Source organism: Mya arenaria, chromosome 1 (genome assembly GCF_026914265.1).
Source record: "Mya arenaria isolate MELC-2E11 chromosome 1, ASM2691426v1".
NCBI classification, from domain to species: Eukaryota; Metazoa; Mollusca; class Bivalvia; order Myida; family Myidae; genus Mya; species Mya arenaria.
This window is the reverse complement of record NC_069122.1, coordinates 26,890,667-26,907,711: the sequence shown is the minus strand read 5'-3', so window position 1 is coordinate 26,907,711 and position 17,045 is coordinate 26,890,667. Positions and strand designations below refer to the sequence as shown.

Sequence of the window (17,045 nt, the reverse complement as noted above, 5' to 3'; positions counted from 1 at the left end):
CTAAAGAGATACTAAAATTCGGAAAGTGACTTAAATTAGGAAAGTTACTCAAGAAGTTTAAAGTTAAAGCTACGTTTTGGAAATATTAAATAAAAGTCGGCACCGACCAATAACAAAAAGCTAATATCTGTTACAGTTAAAATGCTTCTTTTGGCAGCTAGGTGGAAATAGAACGTTATTGTACTGTTTTGAGTTATGTTTTAGATATTGTTTGAAAATTAAACATCGGCGATCGAGTTACACACACCATTTAACTTCAATGCGAACAATAACCTTGATAAAGAGAACATTTTCTTCCACCATCTTGATCTTTAAGATTTCGAGTGCCTCTAACTGGGCGTGGATTTACGATCAAAATTAACGATAAGGCATGCAGGTGCATGTTATGTCTCAGAAACAGTGCCGATCGTTGATATAGGTGGTACTACTCAAATTAGCTAACGATAGCCTTAACTTACGATTTCGGCCTGCTCTTTCTCGAATAATTGTTAAAATAGAAAGTTACGGCTCTAGACGAGCTATAAAAAGGATGGCCTATGTTTGGATACAGGCCGTGGTTGACATAGAGGCCGGAATGAGGATACAGCCAGGGATTGGGATATAGGCCGGGGTTGAGAGATAGGCCGGGAATGGGATAACGGCCGGGATTAGGAAAATAGGCATGGATTGGGATATAGGCCGGTATTAAGATACAGGCCGATTTTAGGTATTCGACGACTAACCAAAATCTAAAAACCTTAATTGAACAAAGAATTATGATTTACTAAATCAATTGTCATAAAAAAATAAAATGATCTGAGTGACTCCTTGGATATATCATGAACACCCCTGTTTGAACTTTTATATGTGTAGGATGCATGCTTTATTTTATTTCAAATAGAAGTACATACATCTGTTCAATTTTTCAGATGCTGCTGCTGCAGCTGCTGCTGATGCTGGGAAGGAAACTAAGGTGACGCGTTTTAAGAGTGTAGGAAGGTTTTTTAAAACCCTAGGTAGCAAGAAATCAAAGTGAAACGGATTTCAAAGGAACATTTATTCCAAAGAGTTCTTCAAAGGTTCAACGTTAACGCCTTTGACCAGAGAAATGACCGACAAGTATGTGTTTCTTATCGTTGTGTCCAAAATAGAAACCCGATGTAGAAAAGATAGAAGAAAAGGAATTTCAAGTTGCGGATTTATGACAAAAAACTGTTGATGGAATTATATTACAATTATTTCGATTCTTTACAGTGGCTTATGGAAAGAAATGGGGAATATATCGTGATAAACTCATTGTTTGAAAGTATGAGTTTTCTGTTTATCTGATTTTAACAAGTTCTCTTGTACAAATCAAAAGTTAACACACACAATGCTGTCAGAAAGAAAAGGCAAAGACGTTATTTTATATTAAATATCAATTCATTATTGTTTTGATGTATTAGAAACATATATTTAATGGTTATCAGTAGTGATTGAAAACTATCACTGGATTATATCACTGTTTGTCTCATTTATGTCCGATTTACAGTTAGAAATTAAACGCAATTGCACACAGTGCTGGGATGAAATCATTAATGACGTCACCGTATGATTTCATTTTGCTGCTAACCTTTGGTTAAACCAGTTTTAAAATAAAGATGTATCGATTATTATTTTTAATGAATAATAAGCATACAATAAAGAGAAAATGTGAATGTAGCAGTGTAAGATTGTCATATAGTTCACTCCGTGAACACCAAAGTAAATGTTTCGCTTTTGGTGCTCACTCGGTAAAAGATATTGCTTTTACACTGAAACACACAAGTACCCTCATCATGTCTTGTAAGTCATACGGATTCTAACGCGTACTGCTGTTGTATGTTAATTTTTAATCTGTTTGAATATGCCTTGAAAATTATAATGATTTCAAAGTAGAATGTTACTGTAACTAGAGCTTCATTTTATAGCATAGTCATAATGATTCTAAGGTGTGTTGTTGCCGTTTATAGAGTTTGATCTGTTTGTATGTGCCTTGCAAGTTATAGTTAATTCAGTGAACATTCATTTTGTTAATAGAGTTGCATTCCTTAACATAGTCATAATGATCTTAAGTTTACTGTTGTTGTATATATAGAGTTTGGTATGTTTGTAAATGCATTGCACGTTATAGTGATTTCAGAGTACATTATTACTGTAAATAGGTTTGAATTTTAAAGGAACTCTCTCACGTTTGATAGGGTTAGACATCAGCGTCAATTGTATCAAACTTTTAAAAGTTATCAACAGGTTATCTCTGCGCTAGATGACTCATTAAAACGATTTGATTGGTTAGTAGTTATTATTGGATAAATATTGACCAATTAAAAAACATTTTGGAAAACTTTGACCAAAGCCAAAACATTCACCGGGTTTTATACAATTGGCTACAGAAAAGAATAGTTCTTGTAAAATGTGAACAAAATGCTGGCTTCAAAGATTAAATCATCAACAAAAAAGCATCAGAGAAGAGCTCTCTTGCTAATATTTTTAAAGATGTCGCATAACAAACTATAGTTTGCCAAAAGGCACTAGTAACGCTGTTAATACCTTATTTATTTTCGGCTTGGATTCACAAAATTCTGCTTAAATGAGTATCTTTGAGTTGCGTTTTTGGTATTGTTCAACAAAGTAAATAACTAAATTCACGTGATTAGAAAAATTGTTGCCAACATAAAATATGTAAGTGAGTCCCTTTAACGTTCATTATTACTGTTATAATAGTTGTTTTTGTGTAAATATAATATATTGTACGTTATAGTGCTTTCAGAATATGTCAAATTGCTGTAAATAAAGTTTTATTTGCATAGACATGTTATGTGCATCTAAGTGATTTGTCTAATAATTCTGCGTCTGGTAATGCTTTAACTGTTTTTGTATCAAACATTGTTTATTCAGGGGTCACTGTTACTGTCAGTATACTCAAATTATGCTGATTCTCGAGTTCCTCGTCACTGCAAATAAAGGTTATGTGGTATTGAGGTTTGAAGCATTTTCACATGCAATAGTGTTAAACTTATTGTCATATAATACATAATTGTATTCAGCGTGTACAGGAAAAGTGCTAGGACGCGAGCCCTTAAAGAGTTTTCAAACAGATTTCATGAATGACTTGTGATTTCTTGTGTCTGATTATTTTAAAACCGGGAAAAATAACGGAAATGACCGCACATATTGTTTATTATATTGGACCCTGATGACTTACTACATTTGACACTGATGACTAACTACATTTGAATCAAATTGATTACTACATTGTAAACTATGGATATGTCACCGTTTACACTACTGACCTACAACATTTCACATTAATTACCTGCTACATTTTACACTTATGACTTAGATCATTTGAAATTTATCACTTACTACATTTTGAACTAATGGATTACTACATTTTTTCAATAATGACATACTACATTTTACACTTATGACTTAGATCATTTGAAATTTATCGCTTACTACATTTTAAACTAATGGATTACTACATTTTTCTATAATGATATACTACATTTTACACTTATGACTTAGATCATTTGAAATTTATCGCTTATTACATTCAACTAATGGATTACCACATTTTTCTATAATGACATACTACATTTTACACTTATGACTTAGATAATTTGAAATGTATCGCTTACTACATTTTGATCTAATGGATTACCACATTTTTCAATAATGATATACTACATTTTACACTTATGACTTAGATCATTTGAAATTTATCGCTTACTACATTCAACTAATGGATTACCACATTTTTCTATAATGACATACTACATTTAACACTTATGACTTAGATAATTTGAAATGTATCGCTTACTACATTTTGATCTAATGGATTACCACATTTTTCAATAATGATATACTACATTTTACACTTATGACTTAGATCATTTGAAATTTATCGCTTACTACATTCAACTAATGGATTACTACATTTTTCTATAATGATATACTTCATTTTACACTAATGGCTTACTATAATTGACACTGATGCCAAACTACATTTTACACTTATTCCCTTGTTCGTTTTACACTAATGTCTTTCTACATTTTACACTAATGACTTACTATACTTCACGCTAATGACATACTTCACTTCACACTAATGACTTACTATACTTCACGCTAATGACTTACTACACTTCATACTAATGACTTACTATACTTGACGCTAATGACATACTACACTTCACACTAATGACATACTGCACTTCACACTAATTGCATACTACACTTCACACTAATGACTTACTGCACTTCACACTAATTGCATACTACACTTCACACTAATGACTTACTGCACTTCACACAAATCACTAACTACACTTCAGACTAATGACATACTACACTTCACACTAATGACATACTTCACTTCACGCTAATGACATACTTCACTTCACACTATTGACTTACTATACTTCACGCTTATGACTTACTACACTTCATACTAATGACTTACTATACTTGACGCTAATGACATACTACACTTCACACTAATGACTTACTATACTTCACACTAATGACTTACTTCACTTCACACTAATGACTTACTATACTTGACGCTAATGACATACTACACTTCACACTAATGACTTACTATACTTCACACTAATGACTTACTACACTTCACACTAATGACATACTACACTTCACACTAATGACTTACTACACTTCACACTAATGACATACTACATGTAATGTTGTCAGTGTAATGTATATAACAGACCCAAAACGGGATGGTTTAATATAGCTTTATTACATTCATACTCATACGCACACGATCTTGAATCTAATCAATAACTGAACTATCGACATACATGCAACTGTTAGCCAGAGGCGGCTTATCATACACAGAGGCGGGTTTACCAATAGTGGGCTCTGATTGGCCACTACATCCCTCCTTTACATGGATTTGATTTTACTTATATGAAAAAAAAGATCAATAAATCATATAAACATATTTTCATGAATTATTCATAAAACATTGTATTATTTCTTTTTAACAGAAACTATCATTTTCTTAAATATCATTGCAATAATCAAATCACTTGCAACCATGTATTAAAATAAACAAGATTATTGTCTGTCTATAAATTAACCTCTTTTTCCTCACAAATTTAGAAAATGTCAGGTAATAAAACTGTCTAATAGCACGCACATTATAGATCATTAAGAACAAGAATTAAGTTCGAATGTTAGATAATCTGGCTTGTCTTTATAACATTAAGATGATATCATGTAAATGGTTTGACCGGGAACAGATTTCCCAGCAAATGTCCGTTTAATTATCATGATGTGGTTGTAAATCAGTTTCGGATCTCTGCAATGTTCTGGTCAATCGGACGCTCCCAGAATTTTGTAGTTAATTGTTATTACTCCCCTGAAATGGTTAACACACTTCACGGATTGAGTTTATTAGCATTTTGCATGGGAATAGTTGTGTGTGTGTTTTTTGCTATTAACACTCTATTATTATCTAGAAACTCATTTATACTATGCAGGCATTATTATGGCCTGGATAAGAAAATCACACAATTAACACTCATTCAATCACGATAACGTATCGGCTTCTGACGACGTCTGTCTGGTCGCCGTTGTTCGTTTTCGTTGTTTTGCTGCTCACGCGGTCCTGAACGCTGTTTATGTTGTTGGCTGTGTGTGGGCGGTACAGGTACCAACTTAAAGTGTGCGGCGTCGCGTGTCATTTCACGGCCATCATAGCGTACTGTGACCATGGATCCCTTTCGTCTGACGACGTATCCCCATTTATGACTGAATGGCGTTGTTAATTTATTTTGTTTGGGTTGTTTAACAAGGACCGGATCGCCTGGCTGTAATGTACACGGTTTTGCCTTCCGTTTCTCATCGGCATACTTTTTGTTCTTTTGCTTTGATTTAGTATCCCTTTTTCGTACATATATATCATTTCTCGGCACGATAAATGTTGGAAGCTTTGTCTTCATTTTGCGATTGAACATTATTTCAAATGGCGAAAGTCCTGTGCTTGGATGTGGGGTTGATCTGTAATTCATTAGAAAAATAGTAAGTTCAGATTTAAAGTTCTTTCCAGACGCTGTAGCAGTTTTCATTGTTTTTACTAGTGGCTTCATAAATGCTTCTACCAATCCGTTGGCTTGTGGGGCTAGAGGGGTCACTTTCCGGTGTTTGAACCCGATACTGTTTGCAAATTGCGTAAATTCATGGCTATTGAACGGCGCTCCGTTGTCGGATTTTACCACACTTGGAATTGAGAACATTCCAAAAATTCTTTCAAGGTGCGATATGACATTTTGTGCAGTCAGGCTTGTTAACTTTTCAACTAATGGGTATCTACTGTAGTCACAGATAACTACCATAAAATATTCTCCTGTGGGAAACGGCCCACAAAAATCAACTGACACTTCATCCCACGGTTTCTTTGGTAATGGGCTTGGCTTGATCGGTTCTACTGTCGTTTGTGGTGATGCGGACATGCATGGTATGCAATTTTTGCATTGTTCGTCGACTAGTTTGTCCAGATAGGGGAACCAGCAGGTTTCTCGTAAGAGCGCTTTTGTTCTGTTTCTCCCTTGGTGACCTTCGTGTGCTAGGCTAATTACTTTTGATTGCAGGCTGTTTGGGATACACAGCTTGATTCCTCGTAGGAGAACGTTTCCATGCTCTGTTGACAGGACGGTCAGTTCGTCTGCAAGTTGCTGATAACAGTTATAGCTGCCATCACCGGCGCATGTTTGCTTAATCCACGTGTTGTTTTGAAGCGCGGATATTATGCATGTCAACACACAATCTTTGGCTGTGGCACTTGCCACGTCTTGGAGATTTAATGACTTGGGCACTGCGGCATTGGCAATAAAATTCACATATTCCTCAGCTATGTTTTCGTGTGAGTAATTATTTATTGGATGTCGGGAACAGTAATCTGCTATCATTTTATTTCCAGGCATGTGCTTGACTGTAAAATTGTAGGTGGTAAGTCTCAATCGCCATCGTTCAAGTCTAGCTGACTGTATTTGTTTAGAGTTTGTGCATATTGAGAGCAGGGGTCTGCAGTCGGTTACTAGCTGGAATGCCTTTCCATACAAGTAAATGTGAAAATGTTTGCAGCCCCAAACACATGCAAGCATTTCTCGTTCTGTTTGGCTGTAACGCTTTTCCACTGGCGTCAATGATCGGCTTCCATATGCGATAACTTTGTTTTCTTGTATTAATATCCCTGATATTCCCTCGGGGCTTGCATCTACCCATAGTTCTGTGTGTTTTTTCGGGTCAAAATAGCTCATCACTGTATCGCTGCATAGCGCTTGTTTCAGCTGGTCGAAAGCAGTCTGCTGCTGATTTGTCCATTTAAAATCGCTGCTATCTTTCAATAAATCACGCAGGGGTGCCGTAATTGTAGAGTACTTGTCAATGAACTTTGAGAGGTAATTGGTCATACCTCAGAATGACCTTAATTCACCTGTAGTCTTCGGCTCGGCTATATTTTGAACTGCTGTGATTTTGGCCGGATCGGGACTTATGCCTTTGTCCGAAAAAACAAAGCCATAGAATTTGACAGAGGTTTTACCAAATTCGCACTTCTGCTTGTTGAGTGTGAGATTTTTGTCTTGCATTCGTTGCAGTACGGCTACGAGTCTCCGATCATGTTCGTCACGGTATGGTGCGTGTATTATAATGTCATCCGATATGTTCAATGTTCCCTCGAGACCTGTAAGCACTTGTCGTATTTCATTCTGGAATATTTCTGGCGCTACGCTTACACCGAAATTCAGTCGTTTGTACCTGTATAATCCGACATGCGATGCAAACACTGTCATGTTGCGTGACTCCTCGGACAGCTCAAGCTGGTGAAATCCTTTATTAAAATCCACTTTGGAGAACACCTTTGACCCGTTTAATTCCAGGATTATGTCATCAGTTGTAGGCACTACATGACGCTCGCGTTTCAATGCTTGATTTGCTTTTCTCATATCTACACAAAGCCTTATTTGGTCTGGAGCGTTTGGCTTTGGTGCTACAACAATGTTCGAAACCCAAGGTGTCGGCCCGTCCACCTTTTCAATGACATCTTGCTGTTCTAGTCGTATTATTTCCTGTTCCACTTTTTCTCGCACGTGGAATGGAATTCTTCTAGCTGGTTGTGCTATAGGCACGACGTTTTCGTCAACATGGAACTTGATTTGTTTGTCTTTTAATTTGCCTAGTCCAGTGAACACGGACTGATATTTGTCACATAATTCCTCGTATTTGTTACTGTTCACTGAGTTTATTACTGGCACAATACCGAGTTCAACAGATGTCTGGTAACTGATTAATGTCACTGATGATCCCTGAACAACGTGAAATTCTGCTGCTGTCACTTTTGATTTAGTTTCCACTGTAAATGTATATTTGCCTTTTATGGTTAACGGTTTATTTTGTGCAAATGCGAACACTTCTATGTTTGTTTTCTTCAGCATTGGCCTTGGTTTCATTTTGTTAACAACATCTTGGCTGATTATGTTTATTGAACTTCCGGTATCAATTAGAGTTTTCGTTTGAACACCATTTATGCTTAATATTATCTTTGGTACTTTGTTATCTGTCAAAACGTTGACTCCAAATAATGTGTCTGTATCCGACACCGAATGCTCCTTTTGTGCCTCATTTTCCACCTGGTCAATTCCATGAACCTGTGCCTTACGCGTTCGTTTTCTGCATACGCCAATAAAGTGGTTTGGTTGACGACAATAATTACATGTCGCTCCGTAGGCTGGGCACTTGGTCTGATGTGGATATATGCCGCCACAGTTTCTGCACGTTTGTCTTGATTGTGACTGTTGTTGACGTTTTCTTTGTGCTGAGGGTGGATAGCTATAATTTGCATGTTGCGATTTTGTGTGTTGCGGTGTGACTTTAATTTTGTTTACGTCGCTGTATTGCGGTTCCATTGCTTTGGCTTGTCTGTCCGCAATTTCCATTGTTCTTCCCATTGTTAAAATATCTTTAAGCGGCTTGTCTTCTTCCAGACATTTAAGTCGTAGTTTCTTTGACACGCAGCCTTGGATGATTTGGCTCTTTATTTCACCGTCTTTGTCCGAAAATTCACAATTGTCTGCCTTGTGGCGGAGGCGAGTTGCAAATTGGTCTATTGTTTCGGCGTGATGTTGTTTTAGGTTCCTAAATTCGAACCGCTCGAACTCTCTGTTTTTCTTCGGTTGGAAATAGCCTGTTAACCCTTGCTTGACGTCATCGTAGTTTGAATCGCTGTCTCCAAGATTCAATGTTTCGTATATTTCGAATACTTCATCTCCGGCATAGTGAAGTAATAGCGCTTTCCTCCGTTTTTTGGAGTCAATGCTAAGTCCTGTGAACAAATTTTCCAACTTTGTCACGTATTTAGTCCATCTTGTGCCAAGGGATGTTTCCTCCCCGTACACATCAAATTTCGGGAACGGCGCTAATCCAGCCATTGTGCGTTAATCCTGACACTGACGTATTTCATATGTTAATCTACTAGCACTTTAATCCTCAATCCTCGTCGCCAATGTAATGTTGTCAGTGTAATGTATATAACAGACCCAAAACGGGATGGTTTAATATAGCTTTATTACATTCATACTCATACGCACACGATCTTGAATCTAATCAATAACTGAACTATCGACATACATGCAACTGTTAGCCAGAGGCGGCTTATCATACACAGAGGCGGGTTTACCAATAGTGGGCTCTGATTGGCCACTACACTACACTTCACACTAATGACTTACTACACTTCACACTAATGATTTACTATACTTGACGCTAATGGATAACAACATTTTACACAGATTTCTTTCTTCGTTTGACTTTGTTTGAATTCGTTCGTATTCATATGTACATCTTTCTGTACTATTTCGGAATATTTCATATTCCCTCGTCAGGAAAATAAGGAATATAGGAAATCATTGTTATATGTTTACGAGTCTTTCCATGATTGATGGGAAGTTAAAGTCCTATTTTATTAAAACATGTATATAGCTGACAAGAATATATTTTATCTATACATATATGTTAATGCTAGCATTGATTTGTTTTCTTTGATGACTGTTCATATGTTTCTGTTATTTTAATACTATGTTTATATATTATATTCTGAAATCTCTGCACATATTGTAAGCTGCTTGTATTTTTTACGGTGTTTATTTGAAAAACGGTAGACCCATTGTGTTTTATAATATACAATGTTGTTTTTTTGTGTGTTTTTTATTTTAATAAAATGATTAAGAGATTAATATTTTATAGAAAGCATGAATGTATGTTAATGGTGTCTGCAATTATTTTTTTTCGATGATAATAATTGTATTGTTCATTTATTGAACTATGTAGATGGTACATGAACGTAAGTTAATGGTGTCTGCAATTTATTTACTTTTCCGACGATTATAATTATATTGTTAATTCATTGAACTATGTAGATGGTACATGAACGTAAGTTAATGGTGTCTGCAATTTATTTACTTTTCCGACAATAATAATTATATTGTTCATTTATTGAACTATGTAGATGGTACATGAACGTAAGTTAATGGTGTCTGCAATGCATTTACTATTTCGACGATAATAATTATATTGTTCATTTATTGAAGTAAGTAGATGGTACATGAACGTAAGTTAATGGTGTCTGCAATTTATTTACTTTTCCGATGATTATAATTATATTGTTCATTTATTGAACTATGTAGATGGTAGGTACATGAACGTAAGTTAATGGTGCCTGCAATTCATTTACTTTTCCGTAAATAATGATTATATTGTTAATTTATTGAACTATGTAGATGGTACATGAACGTAAGTTAATGGTGTCTGCATTATATTTTTAATTTTCCCATGTTAATTATAATATAGTTTAGGAGAGAGAGAGAGAGAGAGAGAGAGAGAGAGAGAAAGAGAGAGAGAGAGAGATTGAAATAAAATACATATGTTAATGTCGTACATTATTGAGTGTATTTACAAATGCAACATGTTGTGGACATACCAGTTTCAGCCCTTCTGGCATCTGTTGTGTTAAGGCTACTTGTTGGGCATACCGTTTGTGAATATGCCATGTCAACAATTAACAATATACAGAACAACACCATAGATAGGGGTAAACTATAATTGTTTACTAATTATGTTAAAATTTACGGAATTGTAGGATTGAAATAACGTAGGCTTAATGTCAGAATGACCCACAGAACTCTATAGCTTAGCGTCGCTTAGTGTCTTTCATTATTATCCCAAAGATGATACAAATAGTTTTCTCGCATTTTTTAACTAGTAAATGTTGAGTTTGTTAGGATAGGCGGCAACCTTCGTGTAACAAACTCCACCCCGCTCATAGCCATGTCCACTTTTTGTGCTCGGCACGTTATATTCGTTGAAATGACATGTTATACATAAGTACATGAGAACCACGATAATGAGTTATTGGTAAATATGTATGAATGTTTATTATTTTTATGCTGTTATATTGTTTAAAGTACGTATTTTTGTATTATTATATCGACGAGATACATTACGATAATACTTGTTTGTAATGGTAGAAAGAATTGTCATATTTGTGAATGAATGAATGAATGAATGGAAGTGAAAGAATGCAGATAAATCTTAATGTTTGAGGATATAGTAATTGTATTAAACAAGCGGTCAATATCAAAGATGGTGGAAATATGCAATCATTAAACCATTACATTAATTACTAAATTAATGGTATGGTTTAATAATTGCATATTTTCATGAGTTATTTTGATGGGGGGGGGGGGGGGGGGGGGGAGGGAGAACAATAGTGAAATTTGTTACAAATAAGAAAATGTGATGGATGGCAGTCTAATATTAAAGTGTTGTTTTTAAATTTGCTCCATGGAATAGATATTGTTGGTCGAATTTTTGTTTAATTTAAATAGTTGTGATAGAGGAGAGACCAATTGTTAATTGTAGAATTTGTTCAATAAAATGTGATGGAAGCGGATTAAATTGAAGAGTTTTCTTAATATGAATAATGGTGATTGACGTGAGATAGTAGAGTTTATTAGCTATGCATGAGGGTGATATAAGGGATATTAATCTTAAAGTGTGTAAGATACGAAAAAGTGTGATGAAAAATATATTGACCTTAAAGTTTACAACATATGTATGAGTGTGGTGATAGGGAGATTCATATTAAAATTGTGAAATATGAACGAGTGTGATGAAATTGAAACTAACCATGTGAGCGAGTTATAACCGTTGTGGGTGTCTTGTTTTTAAATTAATGTTTTATAAGAACGATTATAATAAACTTACCGTTTCCAAGTATTTTAACGAGGTACGTTTAAGAATGTCGAAATATGTTGTCAGGTATTAAAATAATGGTACAAGATAATGTTTTAATGATAAAATCTTATTACATTTATACTTGTTATTCAAAAATAATGTACGAATGAAATAAAAATGTTTTATTTTGCTCGTTTTGTTTTCTGCTATTGACTAACCTCTTACTTACTGTTTAAAATGTTTATCTGTACACCACTTGTTCTTCACAAACGGCGTCAAAAACGTGTGAAGCAGACGTAAGCAATGTTGTTTTCAAATCCAATCCGAACATGATTAAATTTTCAATAGCGTTATTGCAGCTGTTCGGCAATATAGAGCATTTTGTGTCAAAAGGTAGCGTTATAGCGTTACTGCAGCTGTTCGGCAAAGCAGATCATTTTCTGTCAAAAGAAAGCGTAAAAGCGTAACTCCAACAGGTAGGCAAAAGAAAACATGTAATGTCACAAGATACACCTGATATACTTCGGCTCGTTCGGATGGATAAGCCTGTACTTCTTCTGAAGCGGTCATTCGTATAGATCATTCGTTCGCTTATCCTATTAGCCTGTTATACCTTTGTAGTAGTCATTCCAAAGAAAAAGAATGTCCTCCAACCCTTAAAGTGGATATATAGTCGTTTCACGCATAAAAGGTATCACCCAACGTAACGTTCTCCAACCCTTAAAGTGGATATATAGTCGTTTCACTCATAAAAGGTCTCACCCAACGTAACGTTCTCCAACCCTTAAAGTGGATATATAGTCATTTCACGCATAAAAGGTCTCACCCAACGTAACGTTCTCCAACCCTTAAAGTTGATATATAGTCATTTCACGCATAAAAGGTATCACCCAACGTAACGTTCTCCAACCCTTAAAGTGGATATATAGTCGTTTCACGCATAAAAGGTATCACCCAATGTAAAGTTCTCCAACCCTTAAAGTGGATATATAGTCGTTTCACGCATAAAAGGTCTCACCCAACGTAACGTTCTCCAACCCTTAAAGTGGATATATAGTCGTTTCACGCATAAAAGGTCTCACCCAACGTAACGTTCTCCAACCCTTACAGTGGGTATATAGTCATTTCACTCATAAAAGGTCTCACCCAACGTAACGTTCTCCAACCCTTAAAGTGGATATATAGTCGTTTCACGCATAAAAGGTCTCAACCAATGTAACGTTCTCCAACCCTTAAAGTGGATATATAGTCGTTTCACGCATAAAAGGTCTCACCCAACGTAACGTTCTCCAACCCTTAAAGTGGATATATAGTCATTTCACGCATAAAAGGTCTCACCCAACGTAACGTTCTCCAACCCTTAAAGTGGATATATAGTCATTTCACGCATAAAAGGTCTCACCCAACGTAACGTTCTCCAACCCTTAAAGTGGATATATAGTCATTTCACGCATAAAAGGTCTCACCAAAATATCGTGTTTTGTAAATGATTTTGCGCTCGTGACAAGTGCATCATTGAGGCCAGTTAATGCCCTAAATCGCTCAATTATAATAATTTACGATATATTAAATTAAATTACTATAAATGCGGATACGAATAAGTTTGTGTTCCAAGAGATGCAATTCATGGATTTTTACGTAAAACGATCTATACGATGTAAGAATGTTTTTTTCTCGATTCAAATGACGTCGAATCAATCTATTTTCGTGGCATTCATCATTTTAATTCTAAAACTAGTGAATGTCCCTCAGTGACCGGTGTTTAGTTAGGGAATTAATTATTGATGCGCAATGTCGAAATATTTTCCTGGATTAATTTTTCTAATATTTCGATTCCATTTGTAGGGTGATCATCTACCATGGTCCGTTATGTAACTTTGAGATAAATGTATTCCAACCCTCGTTTTCGATAGTTTGCTTAATTTCGAAAACCTCTTTTCCGTTAAACATCTTGCACTAGGGTAGGTTTCTATTGGTATAATATGCTTTCAGGTGATATGTTCAATTATTTATTAATATAGTTGTATAAGTAAAATAGAAAATATATTTTAATGTTTTAAGCAATGCAAAAACAATTTATATTAATATATTTAACGCTTACCTAGTATTATATGCACAGTCTATCGAATGAAAATAAAGGTTATTAAATAGGCTTATCATAGCGTGCGGATAGGCGATCGGTGGTTGGGTTACCGGTCGTCATCCGGACGTCATCAATTCGTTACTTTGTTGTTGATTGTTTGATTGTTAAATGATTTTGCAGAAGTAATAAACATTGCATGACAGTGACCAATATCAGCATTCCGTAAAATAGTAGTAGTAGCAGTAGCAGTAGCAGTAGCAGTAGCAGCAGCAGCAGCAGCAGCAGCAGCAGCAGCAGCAGCAGCAGCAGCAGCAGCAGCAGCAGCAGCAGCAGCAGCAGTAGCAGCAGCAGCAGCAGCAGCAGCAGCAGCAGCAGCAGCAGCAGTAGCAGCAGCAGCAGCAGCAGTAGCAGTAGCAGTAGCAGTAGTAGTAGTAGTAGTAGTAGTAGTAGTAGTAGTAGTAGAATATCGTTTAAAAACAAGCCTGAATCGATACACAAGGTGTATTGCTGAAATTAATATTTCTTTTCAATGCACCGTTATCATACATGTTCATCCATGATAACCACGCCCACACTCCCTCTGGCACTGTTTACGGGACCGAAAGGCATTGTCCATCATGAGGACGCTGTAGCATTTAACCGGAAGTTTCTCGCATCTGCCGCGCCTATACGTCCACAGGTGATCCGCCCGGAAGCAGTTGTTGGCACGTGGCCGGCGCCCGTTACACTTACGGGAGGGGCGGTTGTGGTGGCCACCGCCTGGTCGGTGACGCGCCTGTTGTGAGAAGACAATGGTTGCCAGTACGGCGATGACCAACATTGCCACTAGTATCTTGGACATCTTGCGCTGAAATAAACACAACATATTTATTTTTTTCAAACCATGACACTAACACCACAGAACAAGATCTATTAAAGTTTAACCTTACTTATGACCATAGGAGAGAATATCACCTCCCCATTTAATTTCCGAATATTCCTTCATTTTCTACCGTAATCAAGCTTCACGAATACTATAATTTACAATTTTGAGATCAGAGTACAGCAAAGAAAGCAAAAAGTTTTATGCACTATAACAGAAGGGGTTCCTCCCCCAGGCAGATAAACAATACCAGTAGCTAACACTTTACGCATCCATGTACAGTCACGTGACACATGAGATCGAATTGACTCGACACAAGTATTTAACTGCATTCAACTTCTAATGGTCTGCCCTCGCCTTATATTGGCTGCATTATTGCTTAACGCCCCCCTCCCCTACCCCCCGATGAGGCTTTAACATATTTTCCGAAAGGGGAAAATTATCCCCACCGTTCAGAGTGGTATATGCCAAAGACCAAAATGCTGTGGGATCCTCCATGAAAGACATCTAGAGTGGTCGCACGGCGGTAACAATTTCAAAGGCTGGTCTTCGTCGAGGCTCCATCGGCTACCGACTAAACATTTAAGTCGACACCTTAGCGAGTCCCATGCTTTCATCGCGACATGCACATGCCAGCGCTTCGAAGAGGTTACCATTCAACCGACCAATAAAGGGGTTTTGTATTGCCTTCAAATATTTGCACATGGATTTAAAATGGCCAACATCCGACAAGTGACCAGCCGTGCAAAAATGAGCTCCAAATACCTTCATGTGAAATGCCAATTCATCAATAAATTAACTGGGTAACTGTCTTAAAATGATGTAATAAAAAGGAATATCATTGATTCAATAGGAACGGCTTCTCTATATCACTTAGCAGTGATTATCCAAAGAAACTCAATGAGTACGCGTTATAACCGGAATACGAGAATTGATTGGAACGTTTGGAGACTACGTTTATAAATGTACGATTTATCACTGGAAATTAAGAGTTGATCGGAACGTTTTGAGACTACGTTTATAAATGTACGCTTTATCACTGGAAATCAAGAGTTGATCGGAACGTTTAGAGACTACGTTTATAAATGTACGATTTATTACTGGAAATCAAGAGTTAATCAGAACGTTAAGAGACAACATTTATAAATGTACGCTTTATAACTGGAAATCAAGAGTTGATGAGAATGTTAAGAGACTACGTTTATAAATGTACGATTTATCGCTGGAAATCAAGAGTTGATCAGAACGTTTGGAGACTACGTTTATAAATGTACGATTTATCACTGGAAATCAAGAGTTGATCTAAACGTTAAGAGACTACGTTTATAAATGTACGATTTATCACTGGAAATCAAGAGTTGATCTAAACGTTAAGAGACTACGTTTATAAATGTACGATTTATCGCTGGAAATCAAGAGTTGATCAGAACGTTTGGAGACTACGTTTATAAATGTACGATTTATCACTGGAAATCAAGAGTTGATCTAAACGTTAAGAGACTACGTTTATAAATGTACGATTTATCACTGGAAATCAAGAGTTGATCTAAACGTTAAGAGACAACGTTTATAAATGTACGCTTTATCACAGGAAATCAAGAGTTGATCAGAACGTTAAGAGACTACGTTTATAAATGTACGCTTTATCACAGGAAATCAAGAGTTGATCAGACCGTTAAGAGACTACGTTTATAAATGTACGATTTATCACTGGAAATCAAGGGTTGATCGGAACGTTAAGAGACTACGTTTATAAATGTACGATTTATTACTGGAAATCAAGGGTTGATCTAAACTTTAGAGACTACGTTTATAAATGTACGCTTAATTACTGGAAATCAAGAA

The 17,045-nt window shown here is 36.1% G+C and overlaps 2 protein-coding genes across 2 annotated transcripts in view; one reads left to right on the top strand and one right to left on the bottom strand.

Annotated features, from left to right (window-relative positions):
- The window catches only part of LOC128225844 (uncharacterized), a 57,918-nt gene extending 56,903 nt beyond the window's left edge, over positions 1–1,015 (top strand). The window contains exon 7 of the mRNA XM_052935744.1: positions 909–1,015. Coding sequence (XP_052791704.1) covers positions 909–1,015 — 107 coding nt within the window. The remainder of the gene's footprint in view (positions 1–908) is intronic.
- A 6,424-nt stretch (positions 1,016–7,439) lies between these two features.
- LOC128225823 (uncharacterized protein K02A2.6-like) lies at positions 7,440–9,452 on the bottom strand. The gene has a single exon (XM_052935723.1). The coding sequence runs from the start codon at positions 9,450–9,452 to the stop codon at positions 7,440–7,442; it is 2,013 nt and encodes a 670-aa protein (XP_052791683.1).
- Between the last annotated feature and the right edge of the window lie 7,593 nt (positions 9,453–17,045).